The sequence below is a fragment of the Stegodyphus dumicola genome, chromosome 4 (assembly GCF_044657685.1).
Source record: "Stegodyphus dumicola isolate Sdum_Otavi_A_Nest chromosome 4, ASM4465768v1".
Lineage (NCBI taxonomy): Eukaryota > Metazoa > Arthropoda > Arachnida > Araneae > Eresidae > Stegodyphus > Stegodyphus dumicola.
The window spans coordinates 24,948,007-24,968,925 of record NC_140771.1 but is presented as its reverse complement, the minus strand read 5'-3'; the positions used below and the strand labels follow the sequence as shown (position 1 = coordinate 24,968,925).

The 20,919-nt window shown below is 35.3% G+C and overlaps 1 protein-coding gene across 1 annotated transcript in view; it reads left to right on the top strand.

The window, feature by feature from the left end:
• The window catches only part of LOC118196015 (putative polypeptide N-acetylgalactosaminyltransferase 9), a 196,243-nt gene that overhangs the window by 133,173 nt on the left and 42,151 nt on the right, over window positions 1-20,919 (top strand). Inside the window, exons 3-4 of the mRNA XM_035367379.2 lie at window positions 1,632-1,798; window positions 5,045-5,209. Coding sequence (XP_035223270.1) covers window positions 1,632-1,798; window positions 5,045-5,209 — 332 coding nt within the window. The remainder of the gene's footprint in view (window positions 1-1,631; window positions 1,799-5,044; window positions 5,210-20,919) is intronic.

The window sequence follows — 20,919 nt, the reverse complement described above, 5'->3', positions numbered from 1 at the left end:
AATATTCTAACCTTTCCACGGCATTTTTTTTATCAATGTATTAGAAACAATCTTCATGATACCAATTTAAAATTAAAAAAAAAAAATTAGTATTGTGATAGTTGTCATTAATGGAGAACAAAGGAAAAACAAAGGTAAATTAATGGAATTTCAGTTGCTTAAGAATAGATAGCAGGTAAGATTCAGGGTCATTGACTTTGATTCATGCAGAAGCTGGCTGATTCCGTAATTAAATTTCAATCTTATTCAGCAGAAGTTCTATGGCAAATCTAGTTTACCGTCGAAGATTTTTAATCTTACTAGAACCTTACTAAAAATAGACTAAAAAAACTAATTGAAAACTTTTAAAAACTATAAAAAGCTACCAAAAACGGAACAATGCCAAAATTGCGGAAGCTGAGAGAAAAATGTTGTTTCGCAAAACAAAAAGACATTTAATTCTAAAACATATAAAAGTTGCCAAAAACGAAACGGTTTAAAAAAAAAAAGTAAGTAGTAGCAGAGCGAAAAGTAGCGTTTTGCTTAAATAAATAAAAATTAAAAAATAAATAAATAAATAAATAAATAAAATAAATAAAAAAAAATTAGTAATCAAACGGGAAAACCTGATACTGTTTCCCATTTATTACTAATTTTTAAAATATAAAGTTTACAAATATCTATAATAGCAAAATTTACCTGCACAAACAAAGAATTGCAGACGATAGAATTCCTGAATTTGTCATTTAAATAAATAATACCACCTGTCTTCACAGTTTAAATAATACTTGTGACTAATTTCGTTGGGACTAAATACTTACAATTTTGCATCAACTTATTTTTAACAAAATGTTTAAATATGAGTCTTTTATAACGGAATTTTTTTATAATTTTATAACTTTTAAATTTTATAATGCAACGAATCCTGTTTAAGACGGCCACTCTCGGTTCCATAGGATTTTGGTTTTCTGCCGAAGTTATCATGTTAGAATGGTGATGTTCAGTACGTATGTTAACTGTTAATTCATGTTCGATCTCACTTTTGCAATGTGATCATGACAGATTTCACTATATTTTGAAGTTACATATTACAAGGTTTAGTGGATTTTCTAGCTTTTTATCGTCATTCTAAAACTAAGCAAAATTTAACACTAAAATAACGTTGATTTTATAAAGGCCCTGGATTCTAAAAGAATTTGTCATAGGTTCTTTCATATAAATGTTTTGAAGGAAAATGCAAAAATAATTTTCTTGTTACCGAGTATTATTTTTTGCTTTTTTAAAAAGAATCCATGTTAGATTTCTTCGAAATGCATGGAATTTTATATGAAGTGTTTGCCAGTCTCTAAAGCTGAACTTTGTCTAAGTTGAAGTTCAAATTGGCATTTTCTTGCATTCAATGTTAGCGAATTTCAGACCAGCGTACAAAACGAAGTATACATATAGAGAAAAATCCTTCATTAAGAAGTGAGCAGTTTAAGTGGTTTTAATTGTTTTCTGTGGAGACTTTTCAAAGTAAATGTCTGATTCTTTTAAAAATAATTATGCTAAGGCCCGAGATTTCTCGACAGTGCTAATATATGTTACAAGATATAATGACACTGTTATTTGTTTTAGATATTTTGTAAAGCTTTAAAAAAATCTCTTTTTAGGTGTCGGGATCTGAAGTATCCGTCCGATTTGCCTCCGACCAGCGTCATCATTTGCTTCCACAATGAGGCATGGAGTGTCCTGCTACGGACAGTCCACAGTGTCCTAGAACGCTCACCAGAACATCTCATCAAAGAGATTATCCTTGTCGATGACTACTCCGACCTACGTAAGTTCACTTTCATAATGGTCACTGCAAATATCTCGCGTATTTCCCCTCCTCTTTTAATTTATCATTCGAAAATAGAAAGAGGAAAATTATAGAAGTAATATAATTTTCAAAGAAAGCGAAACTATGTACTAATAAACTAACCTTCAGTAGAAAAATAAAATAATTTGCTAGGAAATTAGCCTTCAATAGAAAAAATTATGTACAACAGAGGAAGGGGAAATTTTTGCGAATATTTTTTAAAAAATTTCAGAACCTAGTGCTAAAACGTTAAGGAGAAAAATACGCAAGAAAATGGAAATTGATTTTCCTTTTTAAACTGAATTGTTCCTGTGAATTATATAAAGGTAGTGTTTCTGATTATAAACGCAAGGGAGACGAATGCACTTATAAATCTGTATTGAGTTTTTTATTTGTTATATTGCTGTATTGTTAACATTAATGTCAACCATTTACAGAATATAGCGCGTAAATATACGGTTAATAAACTGATTGAACAGGACCGAGGGAGTATATAACGGCCACTTATGTACACTGATGACCTGTGTCGGTGTAAAATGTTTAAAGTGGTTCAAACTGACTAGTTCAGTGCTAACGAAGCTTCTGTTCTTGACATATATTTGGTCTTCAATAAGCACACTAGTATGCAGTCTACTGACTTTAGGTTATAGAAGTCGACGTCTTAAACACGTGCCAGTGTTAATTACCCATTGTCTGATAGCTATGCTTTGGCTGCTGTCGAAAATTTCAAATCTGGACTTCTAGAAACTGATACTAATGATACTAAGTTATGTGGTCAGATAAAGACTGTTTTATGAATTACTGAATTGTCGGAAAGACATGAGGCGGCGTCGATAATATAAGACCATGAGTCTGTTCTGTGATGTTCAGTTACTTAATAACTGTAGTTCTGTTCAAAGCATAGTTTTTTTTCCCTTTTCCATATTCTGTGCTATGTTCTGTAAAAAATTTTGTACTCTTCTCGTAGAATGTGTTGAAATTCTAAAGATTGTACTTGTTTTGACTGTGTATAAGAATGAAAGGGAACTACTACTTTTAAAATTCTAATATTTCAATAAAGTAAAAGAATTACAATTTGAAGTCGACATAAATTCTAATTTACAAACTCTTAATAGGTAAGGTTAGATGGTTAGATAGAAAAATTAAAATGAAAGGTTAAATAAAATTGATATTATTTTAAATTAGTAAAGTATTAAAAAGTGTTTGAAATAATATGATTTTAAAAATACTTGAAATAGTAAAAGGAAAAGTGGCAGATCGAAAAAAATTGCCCTACGGTTACTGGCTAATAGTAGTGGAACTGTATATAACTGAGATGCAAAAATTGCAAATGATAATTTTAGCCATATAAAGAAAATTATCTAAAAATGAGCAGTTGAAAAGATAGCGAAACAATACTGACTCTTCGGGGAGAATTAGCTTATTTCACTCTCTTTTAAACTGTTCAGGCATCGTATTTCGTCCTTGCTATGCATATGTTAATTAAAAATTAAAATTATACGTAAATATTCAATTCCCCAAATTTAGCTTACTCGTATGCATTTCAAGAATTCCCTTACATGATGTAAATCAATTTATATATATATATATATTCTAGTAGATTATTGAATATATTATCTCCTTTAAAAAAAGTAGTTAGAATTCTATTGAAATGAATTTACTTATTAGCATATTTATAATGGAATTATTAAAGTACATTATTACAAATTACAAACTAACTTCTGATCAATAAACAATAATTAATAGATGCGAAAGTGTTTTGTCTTTCTTTATGTAAGAATAAAGAGTGAAAAAGCTGTTTAATAAGACTAAGTTTAAAAGATTCAATTTTCTAATTGAAAATCAGGAAAAATTTTGCGGTTCTGTCAAACTTTAAGTGCAATCTTCAAATCGGAATAAAGTGATTCAAATTGCTAATCAAAAATCAGGAAGAAATCGTCGGTTTTGTCAAACTGTAAATGTAGTCTCTAACTCGGAATAAAATTCTTACAAGAGTGAGTTTTATTTTCTTACTTGAGAAAATAGCTCCCCGACACTTTCGCCTTTGATCATATTCAAACAATTAAACAAGGCAGAACAAGTGTACAAAAATATATTCTCATAAGATTAAAACTAAACATTGAGAATGCATGAATGCTAGTATATTAAGTTTAAGTACACAAATTTGCAGCTTTCATTCGTCCTCAAAATTGTAAGCGGGTAAATGTATGACTCTTGGGTTCACTGTTATCCAACAGTGATTCGAAAACATACATCTGAGTTCTAGAATCATCCTTGTCCTTCATGGTCTCCGAGTTTAGATTCTACTGAATATTTCTAGAACGCTGCTGAGGGCAACATTGGCTCTATGAATCTGGAAGAGATATCTAAAGCAAAACTGTAGGTGACGTCTGAAATTCTTCGACAGTTTTTAAATAGAATCATTGCTGCGGCTTCTTCTATTTGTTGTTCTTGCTAGGAATGACCAAAATGTCACGAAGAAAAAAGTTAAACGAATTTCAAAGTGGGTTGAAGTATATGAAGATTTACTCAATTGGATAGTTGGCTTCTGTTTTTAGAAATTTTATTCAATGTATTTAGATTATTCCATATGGAATTAAATTCTTTTAAAATTGAGAGTTTATTTATTTATTTATTCATTACATTTGTAAGGTCTAAAACTGCTGCGATCCTGATTTTATTTCTCCTTAAAAGAAGGAGAGAGAGAGATATTTATCTTTAGCTGCTAAGAAACGTGCAATGAAGAAAAGCAAGGTGATTCACAAAAAAATCAGATTTAAGAATTAAGTAGAAACTTAAAATAATATCTGGATCTTCATTTGCTTTATAAAACAGAGCAATAAAGTCATCTTAATTTGATAAGGGATTTAGAATTATTAGCATACTTCTCAAAGTACAAATAATCTGACTCAAAATCGTTCGAGATTGAATCATTGTTGGATTTTCTTAGCGGTTATGAAATTCTGAATGTTTTACTACATAAAGTCTGCTAGAAATGTACGTACAGGTAACAAGGGTAGCTCTTGTGTAGAATGAATAAAAAAGGGTTCTATATAGGAAGAGTGGATATGAAGAACTAATCGTTTAGTTCTGGGTCTAGTATCTATTTTTTATATAATATTATATCTGGGTTTGAAGGTACATAAAACGATAGAATTAAGAGTAATATAAAGAAATATGTATGAAGATAAATAAATGAAAGACTTTTTGGTTTGTCTTTTGCAGCTCATCTCAAGAAGAGGCTGGAAAACTACTTGGCGCAGTTACCAAAGGTGCAGTTGGTAAGGGCACAGAAGCGCGAAGGCCTCATCCGAGCTCGTCTTCTTGGAGCGTCCGTCGCCTCTGGACCTGTGCTCACTTACCTGGACTCTCACTGTGAATGCACTGAAGGTAAAAATGACCATTTCCTACTAACTATCAGTTATTCATTCATATTTAGGTGTATAGATTCTATTTATTATTACATACTCTATTTGTTATTATTCTATCTATTTATTATTATAGATTTAGTAGTTATTTATTGACTACTTCATTAAAAATTATTATTTTTAAGAATATTAATTCATTTGTAAATTAAGAATAAAATCGAATTGAAAATCCATATTTAAATTTCCTCTAGCGCATATTTTAGTCTCTTCAGGCGATCACTGCTGTTATAGTTATTGCTTCTAATTTCCCATGGAGGGTAAACTGCCCATGAGCTTGAAGTGCATGGAACCCATGCTGTAGGAAAGACAGAGTCTTGGTAGTTGAACCGAGATATACTGCTCCTCATCACACTGCTTGTACTTCAACTAAACGCTTTCAACTGCTTTAGCCTGTACTTCAACTGTCCTCACTAACGTCAATCTGCTGATTACTAATCCTTAGTGCCAGTAGCTTGAGAATAAGCGACCGACAGTTCCTACGTTTGGAAAAGTCATCCATAAGAAAGCATTCACATGAGGGCTTCATGGTTATATCTAATATAAGCCGAATCTCTTCTGCTAAACAGCCAGCCGTTGCTACGTCAAGGAAACTGGCATAATGATTTTGTATAAAGGTTCTAACTGTCTCTTGGTATAAGAACTGACCAATCACAACGAAGTAAACACGAACTACCCGAAGATTTCGTTTAGTCAGCTTCACATTTACGCATGCGCAACTTTATATTTCCCTGACTAGCTATGGCTTAAATCTTGTTCCACAAGTATGAGCGAAGCTAATGATTTTATGCCTAAGCACTGTGACAATCGTGACTGTACAACCATTTAAATGTTCCTTAAGCTGTTCAAGCTGGGTCTGTTTAAGATAGCGTAGGCAGATATCACAGACGGCGCAGATTCAGAAGAAAGAAAAACTGTTATTTTCGACACAGTGGTATTTTGACTTCTTAGTTGAAAAATCTGAACTTCGCGCCAGTGGACCAATCACAAAAGAGAGAATCCATCATCAGCAGCAGCGCCTCAAATTTTAACAAGCAACACGGCTGACGATCTAAGCAGAGCTTCTTAAAAAGTTAGGGATGGGCTGGGGAGTTGAGAATAAATGTGACAATTCCGCTAAAGGTAACTACTGTAGATATAAAATGATGATGTTGCTATATGATGCGAAAACCTGAAACCATCAACGTGATGCAAAACTGTCTAAGGAAACTACAAAAGTGATATGGAAAATGCGTGGGCTAACAACAAGGATAGCAGCTCATGTCATAGTAGTATATAGAATTTATTTTTATTTACAAAAGTATTAAATTTAATTGTCCTAAATACGGACTATGTAAATATATTTAAGTAATTCTTTAAAAATAAACTGCTCAGTTTAAAAAATAAATTATGTATATAGTTGTTAATCTTTTATTGACTCTTATCGAAAAAACAAAGTAATGTAACAAAATTAAAGCCCATGTAAACGTGAAGCGAGGAAGAAGCATAAATGGGCAGAAAGAAATAAAGAGATAAAAGATGCATACCCCGGAAAAAGAGAAACTTTGAATACTGATTTAATTTACGTAACTAAACGGACTTATTCTCCACATTATCCTGTTTTAGAGTAAAGGTAAATATTTAATAGTTTTTTCCCTCCTATAAACTATTTATCTTTTTTATTATTATATATTTTTTAAATGCTTCTTGGATAAATCGTAATTTTGAGTTAATCGGGGACATCGTTTCTAGTATTACCCTAGAAAATCGGGATCTGACTGTGAAAACTATGTTTCAACAAAGCATTTTATTTATTTATTTATTTATTTATTTTTTAAGTATAGTTTCAAAATCGCTGTTTTGTGAAAAACTCGATTAAACATTTAGCAAGTACTTCGTTTTGCGAAAAACTGAGGTTTGTCCTCAACACGAAAACTCTCATATATTCATCTCGGAGTACACATCTCTTTCTTTTGATTTAGCGTAAGGCATTGAAAAAATAATGCAGAAATTGGACATATGTAGAAATTAGACGCATGAAGAAATTGTCAATAGCAAAAATAGCAAAAAATGTAAGTCAATAGCAAAAATACGGATTCGTGTTATGGTGTCTACGATATATTTCATTACTGCTTTGAAAATGTCGATTAAAGTACCGGGCATCGGAGTGTTTAACGAGTTCACTGTGAAATATGTGTTAGTTGAAATAGATAAGAAGTGTTTTTATTTAATATGAGTCACTCAAGAGGCATGGGCTTTTGCGACATGTGCAGCCGCGTATACTCATAATCCATTTAAGATTCTCTTAAAATCAGTGTATAGTAGGTCCTAATGAGTAAGAGTACTTTTTTTCATTGTCAAAGCTAATATCGGCTTCAACTTGCAATTAGTAGTGCTACATGCGATTTTTTAATAAATTAGAGTAAATGGAAATAAAAGACATCAAATAGCAAATCTTCTTTCAATAAGATGGAGCACGTGCTCACTTTTCGAATCATGTGGATAATTTGACTACCTCAAATAGTGAACCGCAGATGAAATTCCAAGCGATGTATAATAGATCTTTTCCATATTGTGGGCCATAATTGAGTATCGCTGTGACGTCTGTTTTACTGTCAATGCTACAACATTGAAATTTATTAATTCTCTTCAGAATCCTTTTGTGGATAGATAGATTTTGATAGGAATCCATTTTGCATAATGCATGCTTAAGAGAAGGCATAAAATGCCATCATTCGCTCTTAGATGTCCTTTACTTAACAGCAAAATGGTGAGTGAGTGTTCTGTTTCGCATTTAACTTCATGTAGTATTTTTATGAGTCTTTTTGGAGCGGGTGGAAGGAACAAATGAAATTTGCCATTTTTACAACAATTATAATTAACTTAGGATGTTATATCTTCATCTTCTTTTCTCTTATCTTTATTCCAAAAAATAAACGAATTCAGTAAGTAACACCAATGAAAACTGCAAACCAGTCTGATAATTTAGCATGATTTAACGTGATTTAAGAAGTAAAAGGAAGAGAAAGGAAAGGAAAAGGAAGAGGAGAAATGAATGCATCAAAAGAGGAAAGAAGTAAATGGAGAAGAGGAATAAAGTCATCGAAATATATTTTATTAAGAGCATTTGAAAAGACGTGTCAGACCTTGATACTTTTTTTTCTCGATACTGGAATTAATTTTATTGTTGTTATTCAAAGAAAAAGTCTTTAACTAGATATGAATTTTTCATATATGCTAACTGGTAATTTGTAACTCCCTCTAAAAAAAATTACCTTTTAAAACGTCTTGCAGAAAAGAGATTAGGGTTTTTCCTAATCAGCCTTGTAATGATCACCTTTATTAAAATTCTTCATATTAGTACCAAAATGTGGTTTTTTGTTTTTACTTCCTTGTACGAAGTAAAAAGGAAGTATTGTAATCGCGAAAAGTTTCAGGCAGCATATTTCAACGAAAATATCCATTTTGACGCTATCGAATGAAATTTAACGATGTTTTTGCTTGACATCTGTACGTAAGGATAGAATAAAAGACTCTTTTCCTCCAAAAAAATTATAAAACTGCTTTATAATGAATTCTGAAGAGAATTTTTCGTGGCGTTTCTACGAACGTATGTACGTACGTATCTCGCATAACTCCAAAACGAGTAGCCTCAGAACGTTGAAATTTTGTATATAGGACTGCTATAACATGTAGATGTGCACCTCGTATTTTGGTTTCAATCGGCCGCACCAAACATATATAAATATATTTATATATATATCCACTCTGTTACCCGTCTCAGTGATCTCAGTTTCTTTACTCTTATATGTTTATAAATTGTACATATTTTGCTTTAAAAATGATTGAATTATGTAGTTCTTATCTTCCGGTTAAAGATTTTATGCCTTTAGTAAATCTCTATGCAATATTTTTAGAATTATCAACAATTTTAAAGTTGTTTAAGTGCCACTAAGCCTAATAATGTTTTTGATGGCGGCCATTGCTTGTTTACATTTGAAACAGCAGAATAGTGGATTTGTTGCAAATCTAGAGAAACTTAGCTTCGCAACAACAAAGATAACGCCTTCATTTATTATTGCGAATTAAATCATGCCTAATCCTTTCTGGAATTTTTTCGAGGAAATAAGTGTTTAAGATTTACTTTGTAATTTTTAATACAGATATTTTGACTTTTTATGTATTTTTGCCTTGTCGCGAAGTGAGAACTGAATTAATTGAATGAGAAGTACTCAATCGTCTGTGAAAAACTGTTTCTTTTTTGTTTTGTTTGCTTAATTTCTTTTATACATTGTTTTAGCTTTATTGTATTTGAATAGAACATGTGGCAACGATTAGATAATTCTTTAAATGATATAAATTTTGTGCATTCTGAGTTATAATATGAACGAAATATAATACTCTTAAGTGAACCTAGCTCCAGAGTGTCGCTATGGTAAACAAATAGAGTGAATTTTAAAGAATGCATTTATTCTATTGTGGTTTGTGCGCTGTCGGCGAAGTAGATTTAATTCAATCCAATAAGTTTAAATTGAATGCAAGAAAAAATGCGTATAATTTAATATTCCGTACAAGTAAGTCATGGGGTGTACACATGAGATATTTTTTATAAACCCGCCAGACGTATGGAGATGTGTAAAATCGACTTGTATTCTTTGATTATGATATTTATAAAATTGTTCAAAGAGCTGTGCAATCCTTAATTGCTTACATATTAGTGATGGAACAATTTCTGTGAATGTGCATATAACCGTCCTAATAGATCCATCCTATTGTTGACCGGTTGGATAATTTTCGTCTCCCCTCTCCTCGGCTGTACTCCAATGGGATCTAATTTCCTTTTGAATAAAATATGATGTCTGTCTATGCTTTGAAGGTCGTTAGAGTCATTTCCTCAACGATTCTCCGCAATTTTATTTAACACTAACCGCAAATTTGTCTCAATTTTTCGTCTAAAATGGCTATTAAAAAAAAAAAAAGAAACAAAAGCCTTATTTTGGTTTACAGAGAAAGATAGCTAAGCAAATAAGAATTTAAAAATAGGAGTTAGTCATTATTGATAGTTTTCTGTCTCTTGATCATTTATTTATTAACTAGAAAGCTCGGCAGCCATACGAAATGACCGCTGTTCTAGATATTATAAATTGTAATTAAAATGATTTGTGCAAAGGTGTCTGCTAATTCAAACTGAATTACCCAGGGCAGGCGGCGAGGACGCCCCTGTACTTACTGCCCCATGAGGTTTCCCCTTCTACTTGCTTAATTGCTTAAAGTAGAGTGCAATGAAGGAAACCACTGGCGGTACATTTCTTAAGAGTCACCGCTAGCTCAATAAATAAAGGTGATTTAAATAATGAAATGTTAATTCACATGTCAAAGATCTCTTTGTACACAACATTTCTTGTGTAGATCTTTCCATCATTTTTAAGCTCGCCTTGCAGAGGACCATCCATTATTTTTAATTTTACGTCCGTTCTTTCACGAACAGTTGAACAGGCACCATAAAGTTGACCGTGTCCAAATGCAGGCTCAGGAAAAAAATGTCAACACGCTTAAGCGTTTGGCCCTGAGACTTATGGATAGTCATAGCAAAGGCAAGTTTTACAGGAAATTGTCTACGTCTCAATTGAAACGGCAACCCTGTGCCGTGGCAACTTCACCCCATTGGCTATTACAGTTACGCGAGCAACCAGTAAACTATCGGCGACAAACAGACACTTAAACTGCATATATATGTGATAATAAAATCACAAGAAAAAGCCAAAGCAGTATCGATGCGTGCTTAGATCCATATTGAAGACGAATTTTGATTGCATAGTATGCCAGTAATGCTAACTTGGTAATATCTAAAGAACTTGGCAATCGAGGCAGTTTTAATTCCATTTTTATTTGCAACTGATATTTGTGGTCACAAACACTTGGCACTCTAGTCGTGCCTTTCCACAGAAGATTTACATTTTTGATATTTTTGAGATAGAAAGCAAGCCAACGAAATTACATCTTAATATCGTAGAGAGCAAAGCTGAAGTGCGTAGTTATGAAGGATGGAAGCACGCGAAGAGAAAAAGTTTTTGTTTGCGATTTGGTGATTGGTCAAGAGGCATCTGCATTAGCGGTTACGTAAGATCGCATGATTAATTTGAATGACGCAATGCAGAGAAGTTATTACGATTTTAGAATAAAGAGGAAGAATTAATGTTTTATAGTTTAATCTATAATTTTGATTCATATATTTTTATCTTACATATATATATATGGGGTGAATTAACATCATCTCCGAAACGGCTGGCTCCCGGGCTTAGCGAAGCACATCGGTTGATTCCGCAGGTCCGTGGCACGCTATTCTGATCATTCGCGTCTTCTTGGGACTTTAATTAGCCGAGATAGTAATTAAAAACAAATTTTCCCCTACGTTTTCCCTACATTTTCCGCTTTCTTTCTTGGGTTTTCCCTATTAGAGGGATTTGGTTACGTGCCAAATTCTTTATCTCGAATATCTACGGAACGGCGCGGAGTTGAAATTCGAGACGCGTATTCTCGGATTCCAAAAAATTCTCCGAATCCATCGATACCGTTCTCATCTTCGTACGACTTTAATCGACCGAGATATTAATTAAAAACTGCAGAAACGTTAATTTGCGAGCTCATTTTTCCGAGTGACAACAATAAACTATCAGCGACACACACTTTAGCCGCTTATATATATAAAGATTTTTCTTTGCTAAAATGATTCTTCTTTGCTAAAATGATTCAAAAATTCCTTCTGTTGATGAACTATTTTCCCTTGATGCTTATCACATTCTGCAGTGGCTTATATGAGGTTGATTGTCTTAAGCCACTTTACAATACTATATTTTGTAATTGTAGAAACAATTAAGTTTGTTTACATAAATACGCACAAAAAAAATGTTTTCTTTTATTCTTATAATTTATTAAGGACTTTTCAGTGAGCCTTCATCATCACGAGTTCTTGAAAGTGATATTCGGTGTCCAGCGATGGAACATCAGCCCTCATCCATTCCCATCTTTCATTGCCAGAGTACGTACTTATTAATGAAGCAAAGGTACGTGTTGAAAGAAACTTTAATAAAATTTATAAGGTATTTCTCCCGTCTTCTTAGCATACCTTCGTAGTGTAGTGGTCAGCAGGCTTGGCGCGTATTCAAGAGGTCCGTGGTTCGAGTCCCGGCGAAGGCATTGCTCATTTTTCACGTCTCCCGCATCAAAAATACCTAATGCCTCTACAAATTCTTTGCGTTTTAGTAAGTGGTTCGAATCATTTCTCAGTCTCCCCCCCCCAACTAGTGGCCAAGGGATTAAAGACCGCTAAGTACCGGTAGTTTGTCCCGGATTCTAAGACTGCTATCACACATCCGTTTGTTTTGGAAGAACAGCTGTTTGGAACAATTTTTCTGCTTTGTCACAACAACCAACCACCACTGATCGCTTTGGGAAACTGGTTCCCCATTTCAAACAAGTTGATAACTGATTGCTTAAATACGAACAACTTGCATTTTTTTTTTTTTTTTTTTTTTTTTTTTTGAAAAGAAGGGAAAAATCGCTTGTATTTCTTGCAATAGTAAACCAGGCAGAAGAATTATGCGAAACAGTTGTTCATGTGAAACAAATGCGTGTGTCATAAGGGCCTAACCTTAACGAATGGGCTGGGTGCATGGTTAGGATTCATGGTTTTCCCACTTGTAAAGTGAATATGATCTCATTTCCTTTGGAAAATCCTTCACGATGGCATTCCTTACCTTGGATAGCCCTCGTGTGCTTTGTTATATTCATGTAACCAACCATCGAAACTTTTCTACCACTCGGTTTCCACATACTTCAGTTTTCCTCAATTAAATGCTATGTATGTCGTCTTTTATATATATATATATACACTCACGTTTGTGAAAATTGCAACACCAAGAAGGAATCGTCATAATTGAATGCAATTTAATACACAGTTGAGTGGTAGTGGTACAAATAAATGATTAAATGTTCAAAGCAAACAAACAAGAACAAGAGATCAGAATCAGTATTTTGTGTGGCCACCACGCGCCGCAATAAGTGCTGCTACACGACGTGGCATGGAGTCAAACAAAGTTTGAATGTCTGACTGAGGAAGAGCATTCCATATCGTTTGTACGCGTACCCAAAGTTCGTCTGCAGACGCAACAGGACGAGGATCACGAGCAAGACGCCGACCAATGACATCCCACACATGTTCAATTGGCGACATATCCGGGGAACACGCTGGCCAAGGAAGAAGCTGTACCTGCTGCGCTGCAAAGAAGGATTTAACAATCCGAGCAGTATGAGGGCGGGCATTGTCCTGTTGAAATACAGCGCCTGGCAAGCTTTGAAGGAAGGGAACAGCTTCGGGCTGTAGAACTTCACGGATATACCGGTTGCTGTTCAGATTGCCCACAATTCGTAGCAATTGAGATCGTCTATGATATGCTATGGCGCCCCAGACCATAACTCCGGGTGTTCGTCCACTGTGGCGTTCGATAATGCACTCCGGAAGGTGGCGTTAACCGGCATAGCGTCTGACACGAATGCGGCCATCATGGTACCACAAATTAAAGCGGGATTCGTCAGAAAACACGACATGCTGCCAATCAGCAAGCCAGTCTCTATGCTGATTGGCCCATTGTAGCCGCAGGCGGCGATGGTCGTGCGTTAGGGGGATCCTGTATAAAGGAGTCCGTGCGCGCAGTCCACACTGCAGCAGACGTCTACGAATTGATGAAGCACACAATGAAACACCTGTAGCTATTGACCACAGTGCTGCCAATTGTCTAGAGGAAGCTGTACGGTCCGTCCGCGCCATGCGGACCAGGTGTCTATCATCGCGAGCTGACGTCACATTTCGGGGTCCACTCCCGGATTTCCGAGTTGTCCGACACTCGTCCGTCCACTGCTTCCAAACGCGCATCACTGTGCTGCTGTTACGCTGCACACGAGAGGCTACTGCACGATACGACAATCCAGCTTCACGAAGGCCGATGATTCTCCCTCGTTCAAACTCTGTAAGTTGTTCAAATCTCGCTCTCTTTCGTCGACGAGGCATAAGTACAGATTGAGTTAACGTTTACCACTAGCAGATAACCACCGATAACCATACACGCCTCGCTACAGCCGTCTATTTATTCGGATCCATCAGCCGTTCAGAGGGCGCTGCTCAGCATACGCATGCGCTACGGATTTGCAATTCTAATCATTTGCATATCATGCGCTACTTTGCATTTCCTGAAAATTTCAGCTCACTCGCGTAAGTCCTTCATGGTGTTGCAATTTTCACAAACGTGAGTGTATATATATACTTAATAAATGGCATTAATATCACTGGAGGCATTTGAAATCGATATTAATTTCTTTCACGTTTGATATGATATTAAATCGCTTTCACTTAAGTTCATCGAAAGAAACAAAACTACCGTTCAGCAAAATGCGCAGTATGGCATTTTATTATATTCGAAGGAAATCCATGCTCGTTGATTTCAGAAATTTCGTTGAAATAGAACTTGGAATTCAAAAGAAAAGCAATTCAGAATGTGTTCATATTAAATTAAACTGACCTTGCGCGCTTACGTACCATTTGAAATGAGACAGTACCTCTTTTTTAGAAGAGGGGGGAGGGGAATTTTCCAGCCGTCCTGTCCTTTTGAGAAGTGCTTATGTAGATCCAAATGTTTCTGGCCTGATATACTTCGAAAACAAAATAGTTTATTTAGTATAATATCCTTGTACTTCATTAGAAGTGTTTCAAAGCAATTCCGTGTCCTTGAAAAAGCAACGTGCATGTTGTACTCAAAATGTTCTGTAACTGCTCTTTTCACGACATCATCATAATGAAATCTTTTTCCGTGAAGTTCAGGTTTCATTTTCTCAAACTAAAATCTGACAAAAATTATCCAGAGCTAAATCCGGCCTGTAAGGGACGTGAGCAAGTTCTTTAGGCCCACATTTCTTCACTGCTTCTTTAGCAATGACACCTGAATGCACTTGAGTATTATTATGGAGAAGATAAATTCCATGGCTCAGCATTCCAGGCTTTATCTCTTTAATTTTAATTACTCGTAGCAATTTATGTTTAAAGGATTGCTGACTATTCCAAATTAATAGTTGTGTTTCTTACTTTAATGGTTATGAAATCTAGCAGGAAGATTCTTTGACACACACACACACACACACACAAAGTAGCCATTATCGTTTCCTTTGCTGCATCTTCGGTTTTCTTGATGACATTCCTTTTGGTTTTCTCCACTCCATTTATTCCCTGTTCCATAGGGGATCACAGTATTGGATTTCTTCACTGCCTACGATCGGCTGTAAAAATTTCTATAATTTGTACAACTACTCACACAACGTGCAACAACTATTCACAGCAAAAAACATGTTACTGTTGATTTAATTGCTAAAAAAAGTCGCAGTATCCATCTTGCAGAGGTTCATGTGAAGATGTTCATGTCAAGTACTTAAAACAGTGGTTTTAGATAGTTCCCATCTTGTTGCTACCTGACTGATTTTTATTCTTCTATTTCCCAATATTTTGTGTTGCCAGTGCCCCAATAGTCGACCTTCACAGAAATCATCTTCTGCGGATTCTTGGCCCATATAAAATTGTATTGCCCATTCTTTCACTGTAGAATAGGAAGAAGGCGAATCACCGTACAGACAATCCAAGCATTGTTTCATTTCTTTGGGATTAAGAACTTCGTTAGTGAAAAATTTAATCACAGAACGATACTCAGTTTTAAATATTTTAAAACAAACTAGCACGTAAAGAGTCAATTAAAAAAAGCTGCAGATAATTTCATTAACGAAACTTTCAAATTTATTCGTTTATTATTGTCACTGCATGTCTGCAAGAGAAATTTATTGTGAAATGATTTTATACACTGCTGGCCACCCAAATTGCAACACCAAGAAAGACAAGAGATATCACAACAAAATTTATTTAGTAGATAACATGTTGACCAAGTATCAAATGATTAAATTTATAGACTTCTGTGAAGTGTGGTTCCTTCCAGAATTAGTAGCCAGAGTAGCCACCCATTGTTGGAGATCACCGTTGCCACACGCCTCGGCATTGATTCAAAGAGACTTTGGATGTGTTCTTGGGGTACAGCAGACCAAGCACCTTTCACACGTTGCCAAAGTTGATCTAGTGGGGCAGCTTGAGATGTAATCTGGGTCAATCGTTCAGCAACCATGGACCAAATGTTTTCTATCGGCGAAAGATCCGAAGAGCAAGCCGGCTAGGGAAGCAATTCAATCTGGCGATTGACAAAGAACCCGTGGACAATGCGTGCCACGTGTGGTCGCGCATTATCCTGTTGAAATATGGCTGTGAGCAAGCCCTGAAGGTAAGGAAGGACAATTGGCTCCAACACCTCGGAGATGTACCGCTGCCTGTTTTAAGTACCGGAAATGCGTATTAGAGGAGTGCGAGAGTGATATCCAATACCGCGCCATACCATAATACCTGGTGCAGGACCAGTGTGACGGTGCATAACGCAGCTGTCCAGCATTCTCTCTCCACGGTGTCTCCAAACTCGAATCCGACCAACGAGGTGTTGTAGACAGAAGCCTGCCTCGTCAGTAAAGACAATTTCATTCCTTTCTGCCGTCCACATCCTTCTTTCATCGCACCATTGGCGGCGGAGACGTCTGTGGTTCTGCGTCAAGGGTAGACGAAGCAATGGACGTCTTGCGGACAGACCACTCTGCTGTAAACGACGTCGAATGGTACGCGCAGACATTGGATGATGCGTTACAGACTGAATGTGCTGTGCTATGGTTCGTGATGTGACTGAGCGATCCGTCACTGTCATGCGCACAATATTCCTGTCATCTCGTGAAGTGGTGCACTGAGGTGGATGCGATCGAACACGTCGGTCCGTCGTACCCTCCTGCATCCAACGGTCACATATCCGCATTACAGTTGTTTGGTTTCGTCCAACACAACTACCGATTTCCCTAAAAGATAATCCACACTCACGGTAGGCCACTATCCTTCCTCTGTCGAACTCGGATACTTGATCAAACGATGATCGCCGTTTACTATAAAGCATAATTGATCCTTTAAAAAAAAAAAAAAAAAAAAAAAAAAAAAAAAAAAAAAAATTGCCGAACTTGAAATTGTCGGAAACTCCAAGCCTTAAATAGCGCTTTGAAGTGGCGCCACAGGCGCGCGTGATGAGCGTCTGCGTTGAAATTCTAATCATTTGCATATCTCACCTCCGCTAATGCATGTTGTAAATTTCATTTTATTTTCATGCCTCCTTTAGGGTGTTGCATTTACGGTGGCCAGCAGTGTATAAGTGAGGCTCGAAACATTTTAATGTACCTACGTATACAAATTTTGTTCCGATTTTAGTAAAAACTATAAGAATGATTGTTTACAAATCTGTAATAAATTATTTTCACAACCTGTAACCGTATATTAGTAGTTAAAGCATTATGATGGACTCCATGCTTTTTTTTCTCAAGAAAAATGTCTTGTTGTGTTACAAGAAGTTTTACCCTTATTTAAAGTTGTGATTGTCAAATGTAAAAATATCAAGCATCTACGTTTTAAACGGACAAATCCTTGAACGAAAAATAACGTTTCAGCATATGTGCCCTGATTTATTTTCAGCTATAGAAGTAAATCTTGTAAACAGCTTAGAGTCCTCCAAAATAATAATAATAATAATAATAATAATAATAATAATAATAAATGTTTGTTGTTAATGATGTCAAAAAAATAAATAAATAAAGTAAAATAAATGCTCTCGCAGAATTAGGGAAAATTAACAAGAGTATATTTTATATGGTTGGTGAGATTTTCTGTGAAACCAACTTAGAATCAGGGCCTGATTACTCCCTAAGTCCACAAAGCTTGAGTCGAGGACTTCACGTTTTAAGGATTCCTAAATCCGATAATTCCTGTTTATGTTGTTTTCCCAGTCCCATATACAAAATTTCTACCTTCTACGGCTACTCGTTCTTGAGTAATGCGAGATACCTATATACAGACGTGCAGACGTCAAGGAAAAAAAAAATTCTTTTGAATCCATTTTACAATCGGTTTTGGCAAAAACAGCCCTTTATTCTGTCCGTAAGTACAGATGTCACTCAAAAACATCGTTCAAATGGTTTCGAGAGAGGTCGAAACGGGTATTTTCGTTGAAATATGATACTCGAAATTTTTCGTGGTTACAATACTTTCTTTATATCATACAAGAAAGTAAAAATGAAACGTTCGAATACATCTAGGAAACGCAGTGAACCTCTTCTTGGATGACCACTTACGGTTCCAGGTGATTTCGGTCTTCTATTGGAAGCGGTCATCTTACAGAGGTGAAGTTCTATACCCATGTCAAATCCTCAGAGATAATAGTCTTAAGAAGGCGGTCACCGCGAAGGATTCACTGTGTTTTTTTAACAATTAGTTTGGATTTGTTAACAACAACAGTACCTTTATTTAAATTAGTATTTTGGCAAAGTTATTTACTTCGGAATAAAAACAAATCCGGAAGTATTTGCACCTAATATGCACCTTCTTTTTAGCAATGTTTATGCGAGGAAAAAAGTGCAGTTTAGAATAGAAAAAAAATATGTTATTTAATGGAAAACATAAAAATGAAATATATTCTAGTGAACCCTCGCTAAGACGACCATATACGGATCCAAATGAGTTTGGTCTTCTGTGAAAATTGCCACGGTAGAGATATAATATTGAATCCTGATATTAATATACCTTTCAGATATACTGACATTTGGATTATGGTAACTTGGCGATTTTTTGGCGACCAACCCTGCTACAGCAACCTGCTAGTTTTTTTTTTAACTCAGCATCTTTTTTCCAACAATCTGCTAGCCGAATTACGCTTATGCTAGATGTAACAAAAGTATGGAACAAAAGTGCTTAATCATGATGAAGACTAGGGGCGAAATTGAGAGAAAGTGCAGAATCGCCCACTGCTTGCCGCGTTTTTAAGAATTGCATATACACTGTATCATCCATGTACACGTCGACCTATTTTCACTTAAAAAAACATCCTAGAATAGCACAAAAATGGCATTGCGCACACTCTTGACTTTATCCATGTACACTGATAAAGTCCTAGCTAGTAACCTTTATCGCCGTACCAAAATGTCACCAAACTACCTGTTACCATATTCCAAAGATTAGCCATTCTCACTATAAAAGAACACTCTTTTGGCGGGTGGTTAAATATTATCACAAATGTATGTATTTAGCATAAATTTCTTTTAACTTCGTTAAGGTGCACATGATTAATTAATTAAATGGATATAAATCTGTGTAAAGAATTATAACTTTCCTTAGTTCTTATTAACATATTTGACAAATTTTTAAATTTTTACAAAAATAAAATTTTTTATTTGCGTCCATATTAATTAATGTTAATTGCATCATATATTGGCGTCATTTTTCTCTTGGATCTCTGCTCTTGTTCTGCGTACCATATTCCATCCATTTATTGTAGCAACACTGGGTGTGATGTAAAAAATGAATCTCCTGTGTCATTCTGTTGCCAACATAAATAGATAAAAGCACACACCGGCTGGAACAAAAAGAGGCGGCTGAAGATAAATTGAGGAACATGGGTCACTAGCGCCCCCATTGGTAAGCCTCGTTACGCTTCCACATCAAGTTGCGAAATTATTTATTTAGGCATCTGTGGTCTCTCGCGACTGCCCGAGTGCTTTTACCCTCATTGTTTTATCACAAGAAGTGAGAGAGAGTGAAAAAAGAAGAGTGACAAGAGAAAAAAAAATGTCGCTCTTTTCTCAACCAGAACTAAATGGCTTTACCGTGGTACGTGATTTGAATCTTCTCAGCTTTGGCGCTTGTTCCGTAGTAACGAGGGTTACCGTAATGGGTCTATTACACTGAGTTGGCTCATTTTTTAGGACGCTGATTTTGAAATTGTCATGCGATTGTTTTGAGAGGGAATAATATACTTGTAGAAATCTTCAGTATTTCGGCAACTTTAGCTTTGCAGTTTCAAATTTGTTTGTACATTTGATTTAATTTTCTTTGTTCTTAACACCAAAGAGAAAAATAGACGGTATTACTGTACGGTGTGTTCTAACCGCAAGGTAAAAAAGTTCGAATTTGTGTTTGTGATTAATTGTTGTAATAATTTCAGACGTATAATTTTCTGAGCAATTTTAACACTCTTTGTTTCTAATAATTGTTCGGTAAAATTCACTTTTAAATTGCTCTCAGACCAAACACAGAGTGAGTAACAACATTTCTTAAGGATACTTCTTACCAATCACGAGTCGAATAGCAGGTAGAGGCAACCTTTTTCGTCTTGCGATTGACTAGGCTACTCGAAACACCTCGCTAGAGGCAAATTTTTGTGTTTTCAGTCAGACCTGCATTATTGAAACAGGGTTCGCGTTTCTAGGAGTTGCTTTTTGCCTTTGATGTTCTATAGTTTGTAGCTTTAGACTGATATTGGTTTTACAGCAAGGTTATCCATTTCTAAATTAGATCTTTCAAGGAACAAAAAAATATTTCTACGTTCTAGAAATACGTCTGTTAAATAGATAGTTTGGTTTATTTAGTTATGGCAAAGCACATTAGGGCTATCTGCCTAAGGGAAGAGATGCCTTCGTAGAAGACTTTCTAAGGAAAACTGGCTCGTATACACGTTACACATGGGGAAAACCACAAAA